The sequence below is a fragment of the Jatropha curcas genome, chromosome 1 (genome assembly GCF_041381405.1).
Source record: "Jatropha curcas cultivar XTBG-Jc1 chromosome 1, XTBG_Jcur_1.0, whole genome shotgun sequence".
In the NCBI taxonomy this organism is placed as follows: domain Eukaryota; kingdom Viridiplantae; phylum Streptophyta; class Magnoliopsida; order Malpighiales; family Euphorbiaceae; genus Jatropha; species Jatropha curcas.
In genome coordinates, this window is record NC_143151.1 from 34,204,104 (window position 1) to 34,230,727 (window position 26,624).

The window sequence follows — 26,624 nt, forward strand, 5'->3', positions numbered from 1 at the left end:
AAATTGTGATTTGGCTAATTTTTTTAAAATAAAAACATATAATTACCCTTAAACTAAGATGCTAAAATACCATTATATGACAAAAGTACAGACAAACTGTATTTCTGTAAACTGTAATCAAAAGGAACAAGCTTTAGAAATATTAATAATTACAGAAATTAAACCAGATAAAGCATTAACAATCCACGCATATAGATATTATCATTTCAGTATATCAAGGAGTTAGACGTGTGCCTCCATCTGATTGAGAAGGAAGTTGCCTTCATTGTTTTTGTGCACCTCAACCTTGTACTTCTCTTCATTGCTTCCCCTCTTCACCTTAAGGAGCATATCAAACTTTGCAAAATCATCCACTACCTGTTCACCATTTATGAACACTTATTAGCTCATGAAGAAGAGCTCACAGATCATTAAAAAGATGGTCTTTCTAATCTTAATGTTGACTCTCATAAGACCAAATCCAAGGTAGTAGTTTCTATGTAGCAGGAAAACGATACTCTGTAGAAAGCAATTCATGTTCAAACACAGTAATATCAGAAAAAACATGTTGAAACTCCAATTCCAGTAAGAAGGGGCTATAGAAAGAAAGAAAGAAACTTCAACTCCCAAGTAATATTAGGACTCGTTCTAAGTTCTAACCCAAAGAAAGAAACAAATTAAGCAAACAGATTATACCTCAGCCTTCGCATGAACAATCTCTTGAAGCTCATAAGGGAACAATGAATTGGACCTCTGCTGAATGGTCTTCACAGCATGATTTGCAGCATCTTGCACTGCAGGATCATGTGCTGGCACTTCTCTCCATCCAGGCCCATGCCCATCTGTTTTACAAAATTAATCGAGTCAGTATCTTGATACAAAAGCTAATACAGGGTTATGCCTTCCACTTGCCTCGTAATCAATTGAATAGCAAAGAAATAAAAATAAAAAAAAGCTTAAACGAAGTGTTTAACCTCTTTTGACACCAAGATCTGAAGAGGTGAAGGATGAAGCACCACCATCAGGTCCATCAACATCCCCAGCATGCTTGAACTCCTGTAATTCTTTGAAGTTTAGCCAAGGCTTGACCCAAATCTTCGCTTCATAAAGCTTTTTCTTTCCAGCCTCAATCGCTTCGATAGTGAGGTGATGCAGAGTCCCAGCCACCACTTGCTCTTTCGCCTTCACCACTCTCGCAAACTCCAACAACGCATTCTTCATAAAACAAAAACCATGACCAAATTTAAGCTAAATCCTTCAATAATTAACCATATTTATCGAAAAAAAGAACAAATAAACAATTCCATACCTCTTTCTTGTTGTGTTCTTCGACGGCGAAACGAGCCAGACCGTCGATCTCGACGCTGTTGGCGCTTACTTCGCGAACTCCACCGAGTCTGGCCATTTTGTCGCCGCAAAAACCTGACTCTCCGATCACAAAAGAAGACAGAGAAAAGAGTATTACAATAAAAAGCAGAAGAGTAGATGATAATGGTGTTAAGGTGCGAGATCTCATGACTTTATAGATTTCGAGTTGACCCTTTCCTTTCCTTCACTGACTCTTTCGGATGCTGCCATTGCTATTTCTTTGTCGATGGAGGCGCAGGATTTTGACACGTGTAAACACGTGTTGATCAATGGCCTTGAGATGCGCACCGGTGGAATAAATTTTGCTTAGTGAGTAAGCTTACGGTGGATGGCTGTGGGGTCCATTTGGTACTTTAATAGAGATCAGAGACGCGGAGGAAGAAATAGAAATAATGAAATAGCATGGGCTAGAGTTAAATATTTTTCGCGCCAGGCAGATGTACAACGAGGGCTTAATTTTAAGAATATCACAATAATTTAATTAAAAGATATTTTTAATGAAAAATATTCTCGTTATCCTTTCATTCAGTAAATTATTACCTTTCAAGATGAGAATATAGAGTATGATTACAGTAATAAAAAGTCTCAGAGATCATAGAATACAACATTTCATTAAATGAACAAGAGGTTACACACAAATGACATAAACTCCCTCTTGGAGAGAAAAAAAAAGAAAGTTCAAAAGAACTATAAGGGAAAACTATATCAACTTCAACGATGGGGAAGAAAACCAGCGAGGCTCAGCAGCACATATAGGCTTATAGCGCTTCAAAACCAAACCAATTATCAAGGTATCTGAGACAGCACTAGAGCTATTCTAAAAACAGGAAGAGAACAGACACGAGACACAAAACACACTCGTGCCACATCTTTCCCCTCCGCAGGCTAATGAGCAAAAAGGCAAGGACTCCCCATCAATTTTGAAGAAAGAGGTGAAAAGGAAAAAGATGTGTGTTTATACAACAACTATTTGATGAACAACAAAAACACTTGTTCACACATAGGAAACTTCATATTTCTGTATTCCTTCAACTGCTTCTCCTCACAAAGACTATCTCTGAATTACTTGATTTTGGGTCATTTCCCGGGGTTGATTGACGCTTTACCTGTCATTTTGTACCACAGAAAGAACAGTCAAGAATCCAAACATTCTGTGCGTGTCACATTACAATTTCAAACCAAAGCAAATATATATATATATATATATATATATATATATATATATATATATATATATATATATATATATATATATATATATATAAGACGGAAAAGAAAAGCAGCATAGTAGACAAACCTCATAGCGTTCAAGCAAGGAAACAAACAAAGTGGCAACTCCGTGGATCACAAACTCCTGACCCACACATGCACGTATACCGGAACCAAAGGGAAGAAAAGCTGCATTTTCATTTGGATCATTCAAAATGAATTTGTTTTCAGTGTGGTCAACAGCATTTTCAGCAACTTCTGAGAATATCATTACCACAGATTGGTTAATTTTGAAGCTTTTTCAGTAAAATTGAAGTTAAACAAATGCATTGATTACACATTCCTGAAATTGCTACAATGCATACTAGACACAAGGAAGTGAATAATATGAACTTAACTAAAAGGCACGACAATAAAATGTGAAGGAAACAAAAGTTATTAGTGAGGTAACAACATTAAAGGATATTTTGGGGGTTAAAATTATAGCTGCATATCTTGGGAAATAGAATTAAGCACTTGATCGAGTTGCCAGTAACTTGTATTTATATCAAGGGAAAAACATACTGGAAAGAGGCAGGAAAGAACCTGTAAATGGCAAATGCACTGAATCAGAAACCTCCCCAACTTTTGACAAAAACCGATATGGATTAAATTTGCTAGCATCACTGCCCCAATTAGCATCATCCATCTGCAGCAAATGTACAGGCACGACCAGTACTGCTCCGGCTGGTATAATAACACCATTTTTGAGCTTCAAATCTTGCAGCAAAAAAGAAGAGGAGAATGGATCAGTAACTCTATAAAGAGAAGTGGTAGAGCAGAATTAGCAATTATGAAAAACAAGCAGTAACATTAATCATAGGCGATTGATAAATCTAAGATGATCTTTTGAAACTTGAAAGGAAATCTAGTAACATAAATCTAAAGTGTAACTTGGTTGCTCTAACTGGAAACATATAACAAAAGAGTTAAATCCTAAACAAAAGAGAGAGAGAGAGAGAGAGAGAGAGAGAGAGAGAGAAAAGAAATACAGACATAACAAAGTTGAGTGATAATCAACCCAACCACTGAACCAGCACCCATATGAATTCCTCCCCTGCCACACTCTTTCTCCATTCACCCCTCATTATGTCCACATGCATGAAAAATAAGCAGAACTTTGAAAAGAATTTCCAAAATTCATGAACACATAGGTCCAAAACAGATCAGCTAATTGTGATAACGGAAATAAGCTACAATGTTGATAAGGTGAAAACAAGTGGAATGTGTATGAGAACTCTTTAAGTAAACTAAATATCCAAGGTGATCTCCATGCATCCTCTGCAGATAATTTAAAAAAAAAAAAAAGACAAATATCCTGGCATGCCAAACTAGCCCTTGGAAATAAATAGTCAGTGTCTAACCATCTTTCAGAGAACATCTCTGTAGCAGAGGACCTGGTGGCAGAAGGCGGGCTGATTCATAAATAGTTGCCAATAACAAGAGCATTTTACCAACATTTTGATCATCTTTTGCGGATCCTTGCCTTGCCATAACGATCTCTGAGTATATCTGTACATGCAAATACAAATATTTAAGTAAATTGCAACATAGACTGTTAATGGCAAGATTGGCATTTGAATAATTGATCACTGCACCGTCATATGACCTGGAAAGAAAAGAAGAGGAGGGGGGGGGGGGGGGTTGGAGATGTATTTAAAGCTCCAACATAATGCCACTTACATCAGTGTCAACTGATTATATAATAATGCCCAAGGAAGGCCAACATACAGTGGAAATAACTTAAACACAAAATTCAATCATGTTTTAAATAAATCACAAACTGGTTAAATAAAATCATCAGTTTCATCATAGCAATATGACTTACCAGTAAACCATAGAGCAGCTACCAAAATGCATGAAGCAGGGTTTGCCACCCAATACAGTGTAGTACGGAAATGTAATGATGCTAAGGAAAAATATAACAACACTTAAACATCATTTATGCCAGCCTTATGCCAAAAATTGAGAATGCTATATAGGCTGAATTTAGGAAAGATTCAAGAAATAATGGCAAAAGGTCAAAGTTCTAACACAGCAACAAAGGAAATGTTCAGAGTCAAATGAAAAGAAAGCCCCTACCTTATCCTGTATCTCTGGATCAGCAACAAGCCTTTCCAATATATTAGCTATCAAACTTGCTGTGGTTATGCATCCATGAAACATCATCCCCGTAACATTCCCATATGGCTCTTCTTTTGCAATAAGATGGCCATCAACCTCCCTCGAGAAAAATTTATACGGCATGACAATGCCAAAAGGTGACATACTAGATGCACTTTTCAGTCCATATTTCATGGTTTCATCATTGGAGCTGTGGTCTACATGGTGAAATAGTTTGCAATTTTTTCTGCACTGCTGGATGATATCTTGAGTTAAATATTTCAACTTTGTGCACAAATACTGGTAAGTCCAAAATCCATGTCTCCAGAAGGGAGTAACTCTATATGAGGCCCAGAAGGAAGCATCTTTTGCAATCATCATTAGAAGTTCCTCATAAAACGTTGCCTTTGACCACGCCAGGAATGTATCCCCAAAGAGTGTGGTCCCCAAAATGGTAAAAGCCATATGTTGAGAAACCAATTTACAATCAACACTTCCTTTGCCCAAAATCTCATCCAATCTTTCCATGATACAATTTATAACATCTTTAGAAATTATATCAGCTCTTCCACGCAATTTTTCATTCAATTGAGATGCCAATGATTCTCTTCTTTTTTGTGCCTGCACATAAAAAAAAAAAAAAAAAAAAAAAAAAAGAAGGATAAGCAACGAAAATATTGCAGGGGCATTCAATTTGATGAACATTTGTGCAGCTAGTGACACCAAAGCAGTGTGAGAGGGCATAAAAAGGAAAAATTTATACCTGGTCATAGGAGCAAAAAAAGAGGTTTGATCGTCCAAAGGCTAAACGAAAAGCCTTCCCAGAAAAAGGCAATTTGTCCTCAGCCTTTAAAAGCATATCTTTGATAAGTTCTGGATCTTTTATGGATACCAGAAGCTGAGTAGGCCCTAACCACAACTTGAAAACTGAACCATATTTACTGTGCAGCTTCGACAAAAGGTCTGAACGCCAAATAGGATGAGTGAATATAATTCTCCAAACACGTTATCTTACCCAATGTTTCAACAATCGAAATAATACATACGCAAACACTATCAAGCTATTCCACCAAAGAAAAACATCTACAAACATCTGTACTACCTAACTGACTTCTTTTTCTCTCATCATCTTTTTCCTATTTCCTTTTAACAGTCTTTCGCGATGTAAAATAGCAGAAACATAGTATTTTCAGATTCTAAATCAAATCAATTTCAAAAGTGTGCAATTAGAATTCCAATTGACTTCTTTTTACTCTCAAGTCCCTTCCAACTTAAATCCTAAACAATTAAACTTCATCCTTCATTTTCCACATAACTAAAACATAGAATCAAAATCAAAAGCAAATGCATCGATGATGGATAACTAACCGATGAAATTGTCGCGGGAACCGAAGTTCTTATGGCCGAAGAACGAACTACTAGGAGGACCAGCAATTCTCCTAGCTTTAGCCCATAATCTGAACAATTTGAAAACCTTCTCGAGCGAAAGAGCGGTAATAGTTACTAGAGAAATCCATAGGAAAGCGTTGAATTCCCATGTTGCATAGTCTTTTAGTAATCGAGAGCTTTCCTCTGAATCGCAACTACTGTACCCAGATTTGGATGATGAAAAGAGAAACGACATGAGTTTGTTTGGTAATTTACATGGAGAACTCATTTTCTTCCTCACGGAGATGGAGACCAACGGAGAAGATGAACATTGACTTTTGAGAGACTGTAGATGGTTCTTGTTTGTATATATATATATATATATATATATATATATATATATATATATGCATGGAGCACATGATATTTGGAAACTCTTTTTCTTTTTAACCTTCCATGCCTGGATCTATTATTAGTAACTAATTAATTTAGTTCGAGACTTAATTATAATAAAACTCTTCATCCTTTGCTGTAAATGTATTCGTTGAAAATCGAATCAAGAGCTTTTTTTTTCATATGCCCAACTTTTACTAACCGAGCCGTAGCCAGTAAATTTTAAATGCTCTCTATTTAATTGAAAATTATTTATTATTTATTAAATATTGTGATCGATATTTTAATTTTTATATTCAAAATAAAATAAAAAATTATAAAATAATTAACAATTAAATAAAATATATTTTACTTCCATTTTATCTATATAAAATTTGAATGGAACTGTCTATAAATTTGAAATTACAAAAAGAAACTGACAGTAATTTTTTAAAATTTAATTTTTATTACGAAATAATCAACTATAACAATATTAATAATAACTTTATAAAAAATAATAGTTTATTAAAATATGTAAAAAAATAAAACTAATTCAATTTATATGAATAGGTATAAGGTAAAAAGTTGAATATATAAAGCCAATAGTTGACTTTAAATATTGAAATATTTTATGCATTCACACGAAATAAACTTAGTGAATAAATAATAATATCGATAATACATAAAATGATATTAATATTAAGATAAAACTAATAAAATTTAAAAATTAATATCACAATAATTGATGATAATAAAATACAAATTTTATTTTTCAATTAATAAATAATTTAAATATATTTTCACCCATCGATAAAATTTTCTTGCAAATTTTAATATTCTTGCAAATATTTTTCTGTAGCGCCGTCTAAGATTTTTTTCCAACCCTGTACTTGCGCTTGTTGTTTGTCCACATCCGTAAAACAAAAATAAACAAAGGATTATAGTGTTCGAGGCGGCCACGTGGGTTTGTGGTACCGTTGAAAGGCATAGGGAAGCGCCAACCGCCAATCCCCAGTACGCTGGTCTTATCCAACTCGTCGGTATCTGTCGACTGTCCAGATACAACCTCCCAGAGACAGGCGGAATCACATTGAATTTTAAACATAATTTCATTTTTCTTTTTTTTGTTATATCTTTTTTTTTTCTTCTTTTTAAATAAAATTCCGCTCCATTTCAAGCCATTCTACCATCCATTCTATTTTCAATGCAACATGGATAATAAAACGAATATGAATATTTGAAAATATTAATATTGAAACTCCATTAGATTATGGATTTAAATCGCTAATCGCAGACTAATTTTTTGTAAATTTTTCTCTTCTCCTTAATTTGATAAGCTCTTAACCATCGATTTTAATTAGCTTTTTTGAATTAATTTTTTAAAATCGAATTTAGTTTATTAAAATACAAACTAGTTTATTAAGTGTACGTTCATAAAAAAAAAAAAAAAAACTTTTTGTACTATAAAACAAATATTTGTTAGTTGTTAGATTGATTTTAATTTGATTTTTACTTTATTAATTCCTTTTTTAATTTGAATAAAATATTTTTATTTTTTATTTTTATTATTTTAAAAAATAATCTAAAAGTTAACTAGATTCAATTGTTTCAATTTGGTTTTATCCTTTGATGAATAGCAATAATACTCCTCGTCAATTTTCATACAATTATTGATTTGTTTCATTATTATTTTGTCTTTATAACAATATCCATTTAGATACTGATTTAGATATTGATGCACAGTATCTAACCCTAGTTTTAGTTTGAAGCTGTCATTGTTTATCAGCGATAGCCCCTACTTTCTACTTTTTATTGCCTCTTCCCTTTCATCTCTCTTTTTTTTTTTTTTTTTTTTTTTTTAATCTTCTTTTCTTTCAATAAACTCATATTTGTTTTCTTTATAATAGATCTTTCTTTTTGTTTTGTTATAGTTGGTTGTTTTCATATTTGGAGTTTTTCTTGTTCCTTCTTTATGAGGGCAGTCCCTTCTTGTGAGTGTTTATTATTAAATAAAATTATGATATCTGATTTTACTTGGTTGGAAATTTTGGATCTTGATTTGCAGGTGTGAATCTTCGATTGATGAAACCTGGTAGTGCGGCATGTTCTTCCGTTGATGCTATTTACACATAGCGACGAAAACTCATCTATATTCGTCATATATTGCAAATTATTAGAAAAACAATCAAGTTTTAGAAGATCTAGATGAGTTACTATTTTAACGTCCAAATCAATTAACGAATTAGTTCTTGCCACGAAGATTTATATCGTTTGTCAATATCAACTCCAATCAGAAAAAAATCTAATATTATATTTTTTTTTAGTTTTAATTTCATTATTCAATATGATATGAATTTTTTTATTTCATAGGAAGATGCAAACTCTATTGTCAGTAAAGTTTTATGTCTGATTTATATGTTTATTTGTAATTCTTCATGTTACTGTTAAACAAAATTTCAAAATATCTCAACAAAACCTTTTAAAATACTTATAATATCCTTAAAGAACTACATAATTTTTAATATATACTTAATCTATTTCTTAGTTTTTTACCATTTAATCCCTAAATAGAAAAATCCAATAATTCAAATTAAAAAAGAAACCAAAAGGAGATTAAATTTGAGAAAAATAGAAATGGAAATCATGCTCATGATCTATTCTTTTTTTTTTTTTTTTCTGAAGTAAACCGATTAACAGCTCTAATATACTTTGTTAAATCATGACCCCAATTGACAAAATTTAAAATTAAGGGAGTGAATTGACTTCAATTGAAATAAGAGTCCTCAAATGAAAAACATATATAAAATTCAGGGATCAATTTGAATTTTTGCCTGAATAATATTTTATACGGAAAGAAATCATAAAAAGAAATAGTAATCGGTTTTGGCGCTAAAACACCAACCCAAAAATCAGTACCTCACTTTTCAAAAGGGGATTCTGCACGCGCTCTCAAATACGGAAATTAAATTTTCGGGATCCTCACTCCAAATGCTACTGCTGAACAAAGAATAGAAGAAAAGAAAACGCTCGTCAGTCGTAACGCCTCTCTCTTGCCTCCTCTCTGTATGATTTCGGCTTGTTTAGGGTTTTGAGTTTTTCTGATGATGACGACCTTCTTCTCTGCGGTCTCTCCTTCTCGCACTACTTGCGGTTCTCTCCTTCATGAATTGCAGGTTCTCTTATCTCTTTTTACTTACCCCGTTCAGTTACTGCACTCTGATTGGATTACTACAGTCAACTATGATTACGAGTGCTTGTGATTTTGTATCCATCCCTCTCCCTTTCTCATTTTTTCTGCATTTCCAGATTCATTGGTTATTAAGTAACTGAATAACTGTGTTCAATCAGAGGGCTTAACTTTAATTTTGATGACTGAATAATTATACTGTTTGAATTGGATAGAGCTTTAGATTTTAAGTTTCAGGTTTTGATTTTATGTAGCAACTGAGGATTTTTATTTTCCATTGTTTCAGTCATTAAGTGTTTGTTAATTACTGCAAGGATAACAGCTAATTTTATGATTTGAGACTTGAGAGTTTATATTATGTACTTAATCCAGCAAATTTGGGATGAAATTGGGGAGACTGACGGTGAAAGAGACAAAATGCTCTTGGAACTTGAGCAAGAGTGTCTTGATATATACCGAAGAAAGGTTGAAATGACTAGAATGTACAAAGCTGATTTGCTTCAATCATTGGCCAGTGCTGAAGCTGAAATTGCTAAACTTATTTCTGCACTTGGAGAAAATGCTTCCTTTTCACGGGTTTGTGGGTTCTATTTTGCTTATTATTCCCATCTTTAAATGAAATAATGCGGTAAGGTTGGTGCTTATGATTGTTTTTTCTACTGTGAGAAGGGGAATGGTACTCTAAAGCAGCAAATATCTGCTCTAAAACCAGTACTAGAAGATTTGAGATTGAAGAAGGATGGTAGAATGAAAGAATTTTATGAGACACAGTTGCAGATTGATGTGATTTGTGCAGAAATAGCAAGCACTGTTGATTCTATAAAGTCGATTGAGCCACAAGTTGATGAACAAGATTTAACTGTGAAGAGATTGGGAGAGGTTAAGTCACACCTGAAGGATCTTCAGAGTGAAAAGGTTTCTTCGGATACTTCTGTTATGAATTTGCAGTAACAATAGAACTTTCATTTCATTTTTATTTCATGCTGTTTATTATTTAATTTTCAGAGCTTGCGATTACGGAAGGTTAACAGCAACATTAGCATGATCCATGACCTATCAGCTGTAATGTCAATTGATTTCTTTAAGATTGTTAATGATGTTCATCCTGGCCTGACTGCTTCTGCAAATGGTCAATCCAAGAGCATTAGCAATGACACGATTGCTAGATTAACAGCTGTAATACAGTCACTAAAGCAGGAGAAGCAACAAAGGCTGCGAAAGGTGACAGTAAAATGAAACAAATATTCTATTTCACTTTAAAATTTGGAGTCAATTGTTCATCACCATCAGTTTCAATTCTACTAGTTTGGCTAATGACAGAGTGCTCCTTAAATAATTGAAGTTAAAACACACATCAATATATCCATAACATGATAGCGACAGACAAATTGCAATCAGTAATGAAGTACCACTAATCTCCTATGCTTTCACAGAAGTTTGTGTTAAAGTACTTCATTGTGTTTTTGTTTTTTCTTTTCTGTTTTCATGATTTGTCTTATTTTAGCTTCAAGATCTTGGGCGCACACTGCTAGAGCTATGGAATCTCATGGACACACCTAATGACGAACAAAGAAAATGGGACCATGTTAGGATCTTAATATCTTCCACAGTAGATGAGGTCTCAAGACATGGGTGCCTTGCTCTTGAAGTTATTGAGCAGGTACTGCAACTCTCTCCCTTTCCTAGACTTTCCTATGTTCAGTAATTCTATAACATTTAGTGAATGTTTTATCAGTGTTTTAATTGTATATTATTGTTAGATTGAGGTTGAAGTAGAGCGATTGAATGTTCTCAAAGCCAGTAAGTTGAGAGAATTAGTTTTAAAGAGGCAAAATGAGCTGGAAGAAATCTACAAAGGAGTTCATATGGATGTAGATAGTGATGCAGCAAGGCAAATCCTCATTAGTCTCATAGAATCTGGTTTCCTCCTAAACTTGTCTCTGATTTTTTTTGCCTATCTAATTGATTATTGTTGTTGCACTTGATACTTATTTATCGGGCTTACATGCTAGCTGTTGGTGTTGGAGCTTCAACTAGTCTATTCAAGTTTTTCAGAGCGCGCCACACCCCCCCCCCCCCCGGCGGCGTTTATGCAATTATTCTCTGAACATATCGTGATCCAACGCTGCATGTTTTTTTCTTGATTATATTGAGAACATTAGTTGGGTGTTGCTATCTTGGATCTTTTAGTACTTTCTTTTTATTAGTTCTTGCTTCTCACTGCATTTATTATTTATGTTCCATAGCTTCTTTGAATTATTATTAATTTTTTGATAACTTTATTTGCATCCATCTCTGCCATTATTTGTTTGCCATTAACTTTAAGCTAACAAAGTCAGCAAAAATGGCTGGATTTGTGATCAAGGGAGCCTGGCGTGGGCTTATTTTATACATGCATGGCTTATTCCTCTTACATTTTCTTTCGTGTCACATTATTTGTTACTAATGTTTTTTAGAACATAACTTGTGGTTTCACAGGTAACGTTGATCTGTCTGATCTGCTTTTAAGCATGGATGATCAGATCAGAAAAGCAAAAGAGCAAGCTTTAAGCCGGAAGGATATTTTGGACAAGGTAGAGAAATGGAAATGTGCATCTGAAGAAGAAAAGTGGCTTGATGAATATGAAAAGGTCAGTACTGGACAAACTAAAATTAATAATGCTTGTTTAGATATTTATTGACCATCAATTAAGTTCATCTGGTTGACATTTTCTGTTTCTGGTTACCAGGCACTTGTATTATCATAACCTATATATAAATTAATTTGAAAATATCTAACTGCCAACGAGACAACTACTTCTATGTATGGATGTTTTATACATTTTAGGAATAATATGGACCATTAATAACTTTTTCCAATTTAGCCTTCATTTAGGTATTCAGTATTGTGATTATTTCATTTGGTATTGTATAATATACTGCATTGCATTTGGACGCCTTTTCCTCTTGCATAGAGATAGCACTCATGATTATTTAGTTACTCAACGCTAGAATAAATCCACAAGATTACAATTGTATTTCAATAATAATCGCAACTCTTATTTGATTGTGTTATTCGTAACCATCCAAGAAATTCAGAACCATCACATTTGCTGTTAGTTAAAAGTCACTGATCTTTCACCTAAGTTCCTTTTGTTGAATTGCCAGGATGAAAATCGATATAGTGCAGGAAGAGGAGCACACAAAAATCTGAAACGTGCAGAAAAGGCACGGGTTCTGGTCAGCAAAATACCATGTGAGCTTGCAATTATCATCTGTTGTTTCCCCTATTTTCTATTCTTGCAAACTTGACAGTCCCTACTAGGTTAATGTCAGATATGGTGACAAGGTCTTGAGTTCTTCAGATATCCTGCTTATCTTCTAATTGATTAAATAACACGCAAAATTTGAAATTGCATAAATTCAAAAATTTTGGCTGAATTGGATAAGAGGCTGCAAAAGTTATATTTGTATTTCGAGTAAATTAGATTATAAGACAAGCTGGAGCTTCATAGAAGAGTAATGTAAAACCCTTTTTGTTTGAGACTGATACTCAAGCAGCGTTATGTGAAGCTTGAGATAGTCTGCGGTGTACTACTGAAAATGGAAGGTTCAGCTCCAAATATAGAATTCCATACTTGTTTTCCTAAGTTACATGAGTCTTAAATTGTGTTAGATTTGTTAAACAGTGACCCAAGCTTCGGTAAACAAAATGGAAACAGAACATGTGAACATTTTTAAAGCTTCAAAAACATTTCATTTCCAAAGCAAGTTTCTCTGGAAGCCCACAGAAACCATATGCAAAGTTGAGGAAGCTGACTATTTACCCCTTTTATGAACTCTCTCTTTTTTAACAAAGAAACTTGGTATAACTTTTGATAACAGCATAATGAAATATCATCAATTGTGGAGGTGGCTATGTTATCAGTTCTCAGTGATGTGGATGGTCAGATGCAGTAATGTTGTGTTATCTTGAATTATATTTCGTCTGCTAGGGAGATGAGTCATTTTTTATTCTGCTTCCAAACTTTGTTAGCAGAATTTTGGCAATTGATTTAATTTGTTAAGAAGATGAGTTAAAGTTTGGTTTATTTGAGAATCGAGTTGGCCCTTTATAACTTTGAAAATCATTGTTGTTTTAGCTATTGTGGAAAATTTGACTGCAAAAGTGAAAGCGTGGGAGTTGGAGAAAGGAATCACCTTCTTATATGAAAAGGTGATTTATGAGCTTTTAAGTTTTCTTTGTTGTTTACTGTAAAGTTTAGTTATTTGCATCCCCTAAAATTGTTTTCAACATTCAGGCTCCTATCTTGAAAACTTTGGACGAATATACTGTGCTGAGGCAGGAAAGAGAAGAAGAGAAGCGACGTTCTCGAGTATGATTATAAATATTTTTGAGCTTTTGATTGCATACTAGTACTACTTTATCTGTTACAATCATGAGTTGGCATACAAAATAATTTACATCAATTATCAGATTGAAAATGAAGTTACATTATTCTCTCTCTCTCACTCTTTTTTTTTTTTTTTTTTTTTTTTTTTTTTTTTTGGTAAAAAACATGTTTACAGGAGCAAAAACGTCAGCAAGAACAATTTGCTGCTGAGCAAGAGGCAATTTATGGTTCAAGACCAACAGTAAAGAAGCCTCTGGGGCAAAGCACCAGTGCTAACACCATAGCCGGATCACCTCTGGCCCGTCGTGTGGCCACTCCTGGCCGTCATGCGTTCTCTTCTGGGAAGGAACGCAGAGAAAGCAGGATGCATAATGCAACACCTGTGAACTATGTCGCTCTTCCAAAGGATGATTCAGCCTCTAGAGGTAGCTAGTCTCTGCTCATGTGCTTTAGAAGTTAATGTAAATCATTCTTCATTTTTAGGATGCTTGACGCACTTCTGCTTTCTTTCCTTTTTGGAAAAATTTTTTTGATAGCAATTTACATGGATTAGCCCAAAACAAAATTTAGCTCAAGTGTTATTCCAAACGAGAAAATACAAGCCCAATGGGTTCAGTAGCCAACTCTTACTCGTTGGTCCAAATTCCGATTAATTAAATCAATATAGGCCTAATAGTCTGATACGAAATTGCACAAATCAGTACAAGATTTGCATGACCTGTTATATCCTTGGCCATATGAAATGCCCAATAGTCTTGTCTAAAAATGAATTATAGGACGAGATTAGATGTCGCAATTAAGTTTTAAAGCAAAAGATGAACAAGTTATTATCACCGCGAGTTTTTGATTTCTGATTGTGAGATTAAGAAAAATAGTGTTTGGGGTTAGTGTGGTTGGTTAGATTCACGACCTCAATCCACCATTCGCCACTTTTATTAATTCCTAATAATTCTCATAATTAATATTAAGTGTCAAAAGCATATCATTGGTAATCCAACATAAAAAGCAATCCAATTAAGCAAATCAATAAAGTAGTGAGAACGTTATTGTCTCGATGGAACCTCCTTTGCCTTTTGCCCTTTTCTCATATCATTGAATCTCTAGTTTGAGAGTCCTTTGCATTTCAGCAATTAATATATACAAGTATTGTTGAGATGGTACCAGAATAATTATTAAATTTATATTTCTAATGTTAATTCATTAGTGATATTATGCTGTAGGGGATATGAATATATCTTTTCATTTATATGAAAAAGGGATATTTTTTATTTATTTGATTTTGTGAAGATTATTGGGTTCCTTTTTAGATTAGCTTTGTTTTGTCTTTGTAAAGACAATTAATTTAAAATAATATAAGAAAGAGATTCACTTCTCTTTAGATCTTATTAATTTAGAGAAACATCAGATTCCATAATTGATTTAAAAATAAATATTCTAGTGGAAGAATGAGGGTAAAAAACAAAGTTGATGAGAGATGCCAACTAACAAAGAAACATTTAGATAATCAAAGAAATGCACTCTTAATTAGTGTCACGTGTGAGCACAAAATTTAAAGAAAATAGCAGTGCAAATATAATTAAAAAATGCAATTATCCATATATATAAGAAACACAAAACAGCTGTGTAGTGTATTACATATAGAGAAGTGATGATGATCAGTACCCCCACAAAAGAATCAAAACAATAATTTAATGAGAATGCTCTAAACGTAGATTTTGCAAAGTCTGTTGTCTCTACTGAGTGCTAATTATATATGTGGAGAATCGTTGTCCCATAATGTTTTTATATTCATATATATACAGTTACCAGCAGCATACAAATCAAGTGATTTCTGGTGCAATTTTTTGTATATATATGTTCTACATTATCCTCATTGACATGGTTTTTTCTATTTGATGAAAATGACCACCACTATTAGTCATGGTGTTTCCTATTTGGCCCTCATGAAAGATATTCCTGATTCTTTGCTCATATACTTTTCTTATTTCAGATACATTGCCATTTTATATATACTTAAAAGAATGTTAATTATTTGATATAAAAGGTATACTCATTATTAAAATCATAAATTTTTTATTTAAATATAATCATATAAAATTAAAACATCTTGAACTCATCTGATTCAATGCTATTAAGAACAGTTACAGTATGTTCGATAGTATTAACTGTTAGTTGTTATTGTAATTATCAGTTGTTGTATATAATCTTCTGAGAAAGTTCCCTATGATCTTTAGGAGCAGTTTGTGGCATTCCCACTATCTTCTGATTTCCTAGAAAATAAATCCCTTGTGGTACCAATGATTTGAACCCTCTTATTGATTTTTTTCTGTTGATTCATAAACTAATATTAAGAAAGAAATGAGATTCTGTCTGGAAGAATGAATGAAGTTGCATGGTGATTTGTACAGAAACAAAGAATATAATCACAAGTTGACTTATAATAAATTGATGTGTATGCAGCCCAGAATCCATTGGTTTGGTTCTGTCTATTTACCTGACATTACTTATAGGAATATTGAATCAAAGTGCACAAAAGAGTAGTAAAGATCATACTTCTCTTTTCTTTTATTATATGCATTTGATTTATTAGACACAAGAATTATAATATTCTATGTGATACGTCATACATGTGTTTTCATTGGACAAATTTGTGTTGATGTGTATATATATGTGTGTGTATGAATTGCAGATAAGAACTCAGATCGATCCAAACATATATCTTCTATGAAAACTACTATTTAGAGATGTTCTGATTCTTCTCAGCTCTTATGTGATATGACAATCTATATAGCTAAAGAAAATGTGCAATTTGTCTCTTTTCTACTATGCTAGGCAATTGCCCTCTTTTCTTCGATATGGCTTCACCATTGTATAGCCTAGCTTTATTATTATTATTATTATTATTATTTATCGAGGGGTTCAATGAGCTGAAATAACAGTAGGCTACACGTCAAATCGATGAAAATTCCTGCAAATTAGGGAAAATTTTTTTAGTCTACAAGATCCAAATTTAAGACCTTCCATACATGATTGGTTATAGGTTTTTTATTTTAAATAAAAAGATTAAGTAGATGCTTATTACAATTAATTAATGACATGGATTAAAATAACTTACACGAGAATCTATACATCTGTACGCGTTTATAACATTATGAAAGTCATTAGAAAAAAATAAACGAATCTTATGTTCTGAAAACATCCTTGCTGCAACTCTAAACCAACGTTTTATTCCCTCGTGTGTGTGTGTGTATATGTATATATTCCGTTGCATATATTTATGTATAGAAAATCAAGATAATATATTTTTTTTTTTGATGATCCAATGGGCGGAAATATCAGAAGTGAAAATACTAGAACTCTTTCAACGATTAATCAGAATTAACAGTAACGGATTGAATAATGTATATTATAAAAAGAAAAGGAAGATGAACATGTTTTGGATAGGGTATGTTGTCACTTTCAGAATTATTTTACATTTAGTAATTAGCTTGTAAATATATAAATTTATTGTTACAAATTGATATTTCAATTTGTACTAATCTTCTATATGTTTTAGATATGACATCCTTTTAATTGATAAAAAGAAAAAAAAGCTCTATGGTAATCCTCCTCTTCCAATCCAATGTTAAAATAATATTTATCCGTTATAAATGAGTAAAATTATTTAACTGTACTGAAATTTTAACATTTTAAATATTTTTAGTAATTATTCAACTTTTACTATATTATTTGAATAATAAAAATTTTATATATATATATATATATATATATATATATATATATAGAATTTAAACTAATAAAAATTAATATTATAAAGTATAATAAGTCGCGCAAACTGCAAAGCATAAAATCTCGTAGAATATATAAGCAACCATATATATATATATAGTTCATATTCATGTCTATCAGATGTACTTTTCTCAAGAACCCTTTATTCTAACTCAAGAATAAGAATCAGTGATATATATATATTTGATTTACTTGTCAGCAACCATAAGAATGAGCAGTTCTTATTGTATCGCTAATATCCCATTTTTATATTGCTGAGAAATTGAAGAAAATGAAAAAAAAAAAAAAAAAAAAAAGATATAAGGGAAAAAAGTGAGATAATAAGACATAGGTTCCTAAAGCTATATATAATCGACGTGCCTTCTTATTGGTTGCTTTTGGAATTTTTGTAAGGAAGCATCAGGTGCAAAAATTAGTATCATGACACTACACAAGCTGCCATTTTAAGATTCTGAGAACAATATTAGCTATCCAAGAAGGATTCAACTATGGCTAAATATTAGAATCCTTAAATTAGTGGAATCTGCATCAGATGTCAGCAGATTCTGCCACGTGTGCATTTCATTATGGCTAAATATTGAGTACTATTAATTATCTTAGATCATCATAAATTAGAATACACAATCTTAACTATCATATAACACATAAAAAAGAGGGTACAAAACTTAATTAAGAAGAGGAAAAAAAGAAAACACTGAAAAGCCCCATATGATAATAACAAAATGGGTGATAAAAAAGACCAAAAAAAAAAAAAAAAAAAAAAGCCTATTCTTTGATTAAGCTTTTGGTTCTTGACTTGCTTTAAGCTCTTGCATGGTCATAGGCATAGGGATGTTAATGGCCATTGAAGAGAAGTTATTGTTCTTGTTAGCTTCTGCTTTTTGTAAATCAATTTCATTAGCTTCAATGTCTTCAATTGAATTACCATTTCCTTGAACACCCTTTACAGGATCAGGTATATCTTCGTCTGAAACTGACTCCATCTTCTCCTTATGCTTTCCCCATAGTACTGAGTAAAGCCCTATAACTATCAGTACTGAACCAACAATACTGCAAAATCACAAATAATAACTCAGGTTCGATTCATAGAAAAACATTCATGCGCAGTGATTGTCACAAATCCTGAAATGAGATTCATAATTTGCAATATTCATGACCAAATAAATTTCTTTTATGTTTATGGATACGTAGAATTTGCACTTGTTGTAAGATTCTATTGAGACTAATGAGGAAAAAGTGATCATATGCTATAACATAGATAAGGATGCTATATTAGAGGATACTATACTGAGGGAATATTGCATGTGATGTGAATAATTAATAGAAAATTGGAAATTAAAATAAATTACCTTCCAAGAAAGATCTGTTCTGCCAAGATAAAAGAACCCATGATGGCTACAATGATCATCATCAAAGGGCTAAAAGCAGTAGCAAAAACTGGACCCTTTTTCTTTATCACTAATCCTTGGACATAGTAAGAAATGCTTGATGTCACAATCCCCTGTTCATAGGAAAAACAAAAACTTCTTAGTCACTCACAAAAGGCAGACAAAACCACAGAAACCCAGGAAAAAGGAATAGAGATTCAAGAAAATATATTTACTTACAGCATAGGCGGCAGCAAGAAGGTTCATGTCCCAGCCAATTCTCCAAACAGATGCCTTGTGTTCCATTACAAAGGTAACAGCTATAGCTTGAATGGTTCCAATAAAGCACACAAGTGATGTTAGAGAAAGCTGGTGATTCTTGTACGTCTTCAATGCTTTGGTCTGTATTTATCATATCACATGCAAAAAATTAGCACATATATTATTATTTTGTTAAAGAAAATAATAGTAATATAGAGAAAATTAATTAGGTAGTTAATTACTTGTAAAACAAACAAGGAAGCCCATGCAAGAGTCGCGATGATCAGAAGAATAGAACCCTTAAACCAGTCCTTATCGTTAGTTCCAGTAGTTTCTGTTGTATCGGATTTACCAGAATGAGCATGTTTTGACCAAACCATTTCTATAATTGGACCTTTGTATAAAGTCATCAACATAGCTCCTGCTACTGTCACCGCTGTCCCTATTAGCTTTGCTTGGCACCTTACTTTCTTCAAGTCCAGTTTCTCCATCCTGTTAATAATACTTATAAGTATATATACCCACAAAATGAAACTATTAACAATGTGCTTAATTGGATAATTATAATTAACTACCTGAATATTACTGCCATAACAAATGTCATGGCAGGAAGCATGTTGCTCATTGCACAGGAGAAAGTTGGTGATGTAAATTTCAGCCCAGCGTAGTAGAAGTTTTGGTCTATCACAGGTCTGTAATTTTAAAAGAATTAATTTTATGTAGGTATTAATTAAACAATTTACGACTGAGAAATGTTTAAGATGCAAGAACTAACCCAAGAAGACCGAGGACAAATAATTGCAAGAAGATAGGGAAGGTAATTCTTGGTTGTGCTCTCCTGGAATGTTGGAGAAAAGAAAACACATAAGTATATTTATATATGAAACAATATTAAAAATCTTGGAAGTTTGTGCTTGAGTTAGAACTTAGGTTAACCTCTCGAAAATGAAAGCGAAAGGAGCAATGACTGCGGTGGCAATTGCATGGCGATAAACCACAAGAACGTAGTGGCTCATGCCACGATTAAGAGAAACTTTAGTAATAATGTTCATTCCTGCGTAGCCAAATTGTAAAGAAATCATGGCAAAATAGGGTTTTGAAGTTTCAAGAAACTTGAGGCAACTTCCCAATTGGCTCTTCATTTTCTTGAAGAAAGAAATGAGCAGAAGAAAAGACTATATTAATAGAGAGGAAGAATACCCAAGCGAAAGGTTTTTGTGTGTTCCTTCCTAGGGAAAAACCTGTTGCCCTTCTGCTATTTATATTGCTCTTGGAGGAACTGTACAATTGGCATGGGAATAATGCAAGAACTGTACTATTTCTCTCTTTAAAAAAAAAAACAAAAAAAAAAAAAACAAAAAGAGAATGCCAATTATCCATTTTGGCAGTAGAACATAAGAGAGAAAGAGAGAAGGGTGGGGTACACGTAGCATAGAGTAGTAGTGAGTATCTGAGTCACATTTCACAGACGGACAGTGATGCAAGCTTGTAGTGATATGTTATTGAAAGATGGAAAATAATTTGATAACTTGATTTATTTTTATTTTTTTAAAACAAAATGAATAATAATAAGGGAAGAGAAGTCAGAAGAGAAATGGAAATGTTGGTATGTAGGCCACATTCGAAATTCGCACCCATGCAAATTAAATAATTCCCATGACGTAGTCATACATTTTTCTGCAAATTAACTACAACCGTCTGATCTGTTGAGATTCTTAGTACACCATGAAAAGATTCATTTCATCAAAAAATTCATACTCATCATCGTTAAGAATCTGATTATTCACTTCACATGGATCCATAATAGTAATTTGATTTTCAATTTCCATATCTTTTTCCCTTATTGTGATCACATCATAATATTCATATATACGGTGCATCGTGGGACACAAACTTCAACCAAAACTGTGCGTATAGGAAGTTTGCTTGCGTACATAAATATCTACCCAAGACATTGGTTCCCTAAATCCTTTTTAAGACATCATATGCTGTCATGACGAATCTTACATATGCAAATCAATAAAAAAAATACAGAATATTGAATTTTTTAAAAATATTATAAATACTCGTATAGATTAAATATAAAAGTGTATAACTAATCGAGTTCGTTAATCTATTAACAAATTAAAAGAATTATTTATATCATTTTAAAGAATAAAATTAAAATTAAAAGACATCGAAAAGAAAATACTATTGAGTTAGGTTTGAGTTAATTTTAATTATATTTATAAAATTAGATTCTAATGAATAAGAATAATTGAATGCATATATTCGGCCGGCCTCTCTTTTCCTTTGTTAATTTCTAATCACAACGTGGGAATGTCCAAGTGCGTTGGAATATTTAGAGGATTCAATTTTCTTTTAGCAAATTAGTTTCCAAGAAGAAGTCTATAAATGGAGGCTTAGCTTAGATTCCATTTTCTTTAGCATATAAACCTAACCATATAAATTTTAGGTTGTAAAATTTTAAAGAAAGATATGTTGAAGTAGAAATTGATTAATAACACGTATGGGCTGTGACTTAGTTGGCAACGCAGGCTGAGCATATAGAAAGAGTTTTTGAATTCGATCCTTACAAAATGCACTGACAACACCGAAAGTTGATTAATAACTTAGCTCTCTCGTCACCGAAATGATAATAAACCAAAGATTTTTGTCCACTTGAAGGAAGATGGGAAATGTAAAGTGATCTTATCATAAGATATTGTTGATCACAGAAATATATATTTGTGGCCATATATATAGGATGACGAAAACACTCAAACAGGAGTTAGTGTGCATAGGTAAAGGAGTATAACTCCCACATGAAACTTGAACAAAAGCAAAAAAAAAAAAAAAAAAGGGGGGGGGGGGGGGGAGCACCATCCACAAAATATGAAAATGGTAGTCTAATCATCCTCAGTCATCTCTTCTAAATTGATTCCCAAAATTCCACCAACTAATGGATTTCCCATTTCACATTCACCGTTCCTTCAAAGAAGAGCGTCGGCTTTATATTTATTTTTACTTATACGACTCAAATAACTTTATTCGATAACCTTAACAAACTGAACTCAAATCTATTTATATGAAGTTGATTTAATATATATTCATTTTTAATACAACAAAAAAAAAATTATGTTAATAACGTGTAATTTTGGGTCCACTAACGTATGTTCATAAAAAAAATAATTATAAAAGGAAATTGTGTGTAACTAATTACATAAAAATTAAATGAGAGGGACTTGAGAAATGGGTGGAATGGAATAGAGCAATCACCAGACAAAATGGGGAGAGCAAAAACATGATGTGTCTATTCATTTCATGAGGGGAGAAAGGAGAAATAATTTTCTGCGCACGTTACATTATTATCATTTAAGTTCAGAATATCATAATATTTGTATTTTTTGTATCCACATATAATTAATTTATAGTTTAAAAAATTTAATTAATTCCAAGAAAATATTTATCTACTTCCCGTTACGTAGTATTAATTGAAAGAATATAATTTTAGTTACTTAAATATGTATTGTGTATGTTTAAAATTAAATTAATTTATAATATACGGCATTAAATTACATTTAAATTTTGCTTTTTCGATTCGCATCGGAGGATATTTTCACTTGTTTATATGGATGAAATTAATCTATGTTTTGAGTGATATTCAAAAAAAATTTTAATTTAGGATTTTCAAAAATAGTTTTAAAAAAATTAAATTGAAATTTTAAATAATTTTGAGGGGAGAAAAGTTAGGGCTTGGGAGCATATATATGCATAGTACATAGGACAATTATAAGAGGTGAGAGAGAAATAATTGGGACATATGACCTTAATAATTGGGGCGTCTTGTCCGAAATGAAAGGACTGAAGTGGTGTTGTGCTGCAAATTGATGTAGGGATTAGTGGGGAGAAACAATTTGTCCCACTTGCTATAGCTGTTGGAACTTCTGAGGCAGTTTTCGAAAACAAAGCTATTCTTCTTTTTCTTTCCACTATTTTTTCTTTTTTCTTTTTTTTAACCCCATTTCTTATTTTCTTTTCCTTAATTTATTTCTGTTCTTTTCTTTAATTTCTCTTTTTTGTTCTAATGGAGGTTAGGTTTCTTGTTCATAGCTCATAGAAATTCAAATCATTTAGTGTTCTTTTTGTTATTTATTCAAGTGGATTGTCTATATAGCTATCTAACTTGTAGCTCATCTTCTTGAATTAGAAATTTTAATCAAATAATAATAATTTTCTAGCTAGTTTGGTCAATGGATATTATTTGATTATGATTATTAAAAATAACTTCTATTTATTATTATATTATTATTAATTATTAATTATTCATCATTTCATATTTTATATTAGTTCTAAAACTTAAATAAACTCAATTTAGAAATTTGATTCGATCGATTCTAAATTAATTTTAAAATATCATAAATTAATATAAATAACTTGCATGAACTTGATAATATATAATTTATAATTAATTAACAAATGCATGAATAAGAGCTTCCATTAGCCGAACTCATTTCATTCTTTCCACTAATGAGAATTAATTAGTTTAAGAGTTTGCTCAGCAAAATTAGTTATTTTAGTAGTTAAAATTGTTTAAGCAGCTTTTCATGAAACGGTACTTAACCTATAAAAGCAGATTAAACATTATATTACCGAAAAATATAAAAAGTAGCGTGTCAAAACGCTAAAAGATACTTAAAAAGCTATTACAACCTAATTAATTATCGCTGTTTCTATCGATCCTAGTTATAAGGTAGCCTTTCCAACCCAATACCCAAATTGAATGAACCGACATATATATACAAAAGGTTTTGTTGCCTTCCATAAATCCAAATGAACTAAAGAAACTTTTATTTCCTATATATATTTTCAACCACTCCTTAAACCTATAATGCCCTTAGGTGACATTCCTTTAAGCAAAGCAAAGCACACACATAACACATTAATTCTTTTTGGCTTATATATGAAAATATTTTCTTGACTAAATAAATAAATAAATAAGCCTTCTATTATCGAATTCTTGCAAAAAGTCATCCACTTCTTTCTAAAAGTTTAGTCAAAGATTCAATTTTGTTTATCTTCATACATATGAATCTTGATACTATAATGTCAAAAAAACCTAAATTTCTCCAATTAGATGACTAATAAGAAAAAAGAAAAAAAAAAGATTTTGCCTTTTCATAAATTAAAGAGCATCGAGAGCTTCCAAAACCGTGCATTTTAATATTCTATACTCTTTGTATATTGTGTTGTAGTAAAGTTGGTGCTTTTGATGTCTTAACAGTATGGTCGTTGGTCTAAATTATTAATCATCATGATCATAAGGGACCAATTATGTAATAATCCAATTTTTTTTTAAAAAAAATACAACTTTTTTAATTAATTAATTAATTAATGAATCATTAAACTAATAGACGGTCTTCTAATAGCCGCGTACAGGAAGTCGCACCGCAGGAGGTGGACGAGGAAATATTGCACGATGAAAATGAATTTGAACAAACGCGATTTGATTAAATATAAATTTAATTAATTTAGTTCGATTAAAAAATTTGACCTAAACTGAACAAACCTATCCATATCCTTTCACCTTTACTAACTTTTCATTCTATCCTCTTAAAACTCCCATGCAATATGTAAACCTCTAATTGGGAATCATTAGCTATAGTCTAAGTTACGTAAATCAGAAATTAAGAACTCATTCTGTAAATTAATTACTAATTAATCAAGTAGTAGTAGTAATTGCAAATTAATCAAGTTCGTTAATTATTTAATTAGACAATAATCCATAATTATTAGTCTTTCCTGCCTAATCCAAACCCAAAAGCCAATAGTTGATCCAACACATGGCTGATCCATGAGTGAAAATTACAAGCACTTGGAATTTAAATTTGTAAAATAAAATTTCATTAATGAAACATTGTCTCTCTCATTCTGTTGTGAAGAGGAATACATAAATATATAAATAAATATAATTAAACATATGATTAATAATTTATTTATATTATAATTAAACATCATTATCTTGCATATGAGGAACCCAATATTATTTTTTTTAAGTAATTTTAAATTTTGTAATTAATGTTAATTAGTGGAGTTGATCCTCTTCCATTAATCACACAACTTTGAGATAAAGACAATCTTTTTGCCTCTCCAATGATTATTCCTTCTTTAACTTTTTTTTTTTTTTTTTACAGTGAATTAAACAAATTTTAACCAATCACTTTTATTGATATTATTTTTAGAATTATAAATTAATACCAATATTAAAGATTCCAAGAATCAGTCCATTTTAGTGGGATGTACATTAAGACATGAAGGAATTATATTATTGGTGTAAGGACAAGAGGCTGAGTGCAAGAAAGCATTTCTTCTTCTTCTTTCACCATTGGATAATAAGATTCTGAGTATCCAAATCAGGAATCACTCACTTACAACAGTATATCCATAGGCTTAAGTTACTTATAACTTAAAAAAAATATGCATTTCTTTTGTATTTTGTTGCAGAAGATCACTGAGTTTCTTATCTTACATTCTGGATAGGCTTCGATATTCACTAAAAGCCATTGGTGACCTTCATTAATATCAGAAAATAATAGAAGCAACATACAAAAGAAAAACATGGATAGAGACATGAAATATACCATTTTGATTCTTGAAAAAGTGTCTGGTTAGATAAACATCAAACATTAAGCATGCGAGATTACCATTTCGGTTTTCTTGAACTTGATAGCATAATAACAGTTTGACCTTTTTCTTTTCTTGAACAGGCATTAGGCAAAAAGTAACAAAAAAGTAGCAGTAGCGAAGACAAATAACCTGTTGATCTGAAAAAAAGGTTACCGAATGGATCGATTTGATAAAGAGAAAATCTTCAGCCACAAACATGCAAAAGCTTGATAGGTAAAGGTCAGATAGTGAAAATCTCACAAATTGACTGTAAGACATCCAGCAGTAGCCCTCCATTGCGGCACTTGCATCTTATCCTGTCAGTCTCTCTGAGGAAATATATATAAAGCCAAAAAAAAGAGGTAACTTTGCCAAGACAAGTTCATATAATTGTCTCATCAGAATCATACATATAGAAAGATTAGATTCCACAGGATCCAATTTGATCAATCCAACAACGCATGCTCGAATGATTTATATATTGAAAAAATGTGTGTGCCACTAACCTCCATCTCAAAAAAGAAAAAGAAAAAGGTCCCAGGAACATGGTGAATACTAAAGAGA

At 31.9% G+C, this 26,624-nt stretch overlaps 4 protein-coding genes across 5 annotated transcripts; 1 reads left to right on the plus strand and 3 right to left on the minus strand.

Moving 5' to 3' along the window:
* Positions 1–42: 42 nt before the first annotated feature.
* On the minus strand, positions 43–1,545 carry CYSB (cystatin B). The gene is made up of 4 exons (XM_012213343.4): positions 1,289–1,545; positions 954–1,194; positions 676–821; positions 43–357 (listed from the first exon to the last, which is right to left on the minus strand). Exons 1-4 carry the CDS (start codon positions 1,493–1,495, stop codon positions 223–225), a joined length of 729 nt encoding a protein of 242 aa, XP_012068733.1. The 5' UTR covers positions 1,496–1,545; the 3' UTR covers positions 43–222.
* A 394-nt stretch (positions 1,546–1,939) lies between these two features.
* Positions 1,940–6,431, minus strand: LOC105631272 (uncharacterized). 2 transcript variants are annotated; one of them, XM_012213342.3, is made up of 7 exons: positions 6,067–6,431; positions 5,462–5,661; positions 4,678–5,319; positions 3,960–4,107; positions 3,142–3,315; positions 2,645–2,745; positions 1,940–2,453 (listed from the first exon to the last, which is right to left on the minus strand). In XM_012213342.3, the coding sequence occupies exons 1-7, from the start codon at positions 6,353–6,355 to the stop codon at positions 2,376–2,378; spliced, it is 1,632 nt and encodes a 543-aa protein (XP_012068732.1). In that variant the 5' UTR covers positions 6,356–6,431; the 3' UTR covers positions 1,940–2,375. The 2 variants fall into 2 exon arrangements, with proteins under 2 accessions (XP_012068732.1, XP_012068729.1); XM_012213339.3 differs by having other exon boundaries at positions 2,645–2,814.
* Positions 6,432–9,349: 2,918 nt separating this feature from the next.
* MAP65-5 (microtubule-associated protein 65-5) lies at positions 9,350–14,621 on the plus strand. Its single transcript, XM_012213338.4, has 11 exons — positions 9,350–9,611; positions 9,998–10,201; positions 10,295–10,540; positions 10,631–10,846; positions 11,130–11,285; positions 11,386–11,545; positions 12,104–12,255; positions 12,773–12,860; positions 13,747–13,820; positions 13,906–13,980; positions 14,174–14,621. Exons 1-11 carry the CDS (start codon positions 9,540–9,542, stop codon positions 14,429–14,431), a joined length of 1,701 nt encoding a protein of 566 aa, XP_012068728.1. The 5' UTR covers positions 9,350–9,539; the 3' UTR covers positions 14,432–14,621.
* Positions 14,622–18,394: 3,773 nt separating this feature from the next.
* Positions 18,395–20,663, minus strand: UMAMIT9 (nodulin MtN21 /EamA-like transporter family protein). The gene is made up of 7 exons (XM_012213337.4): positions 20,352–20,663; positions 20,191–20,253; positions 19,991–20,107; positions 19,658–19,907; positions 19,395–19,556; positions 19,137–19,288; positions 18,395–18,837 (listed from the first exon to the last, which is right to left on the minus strand). Exons 1-7 carry the CDS (start codon positions 20,555–20,557, stop codon positions 18,564–18,566), a joined length of 1,224 nt encoding a protein of 407 aa, XP_012068727.1. The 5' UTR covers positions 20,558–20,663; the 3' UTR covers positions 18,395–18,563.
* Positions 20,664–26,624: the final 5,961 nt, after the last annotated feature.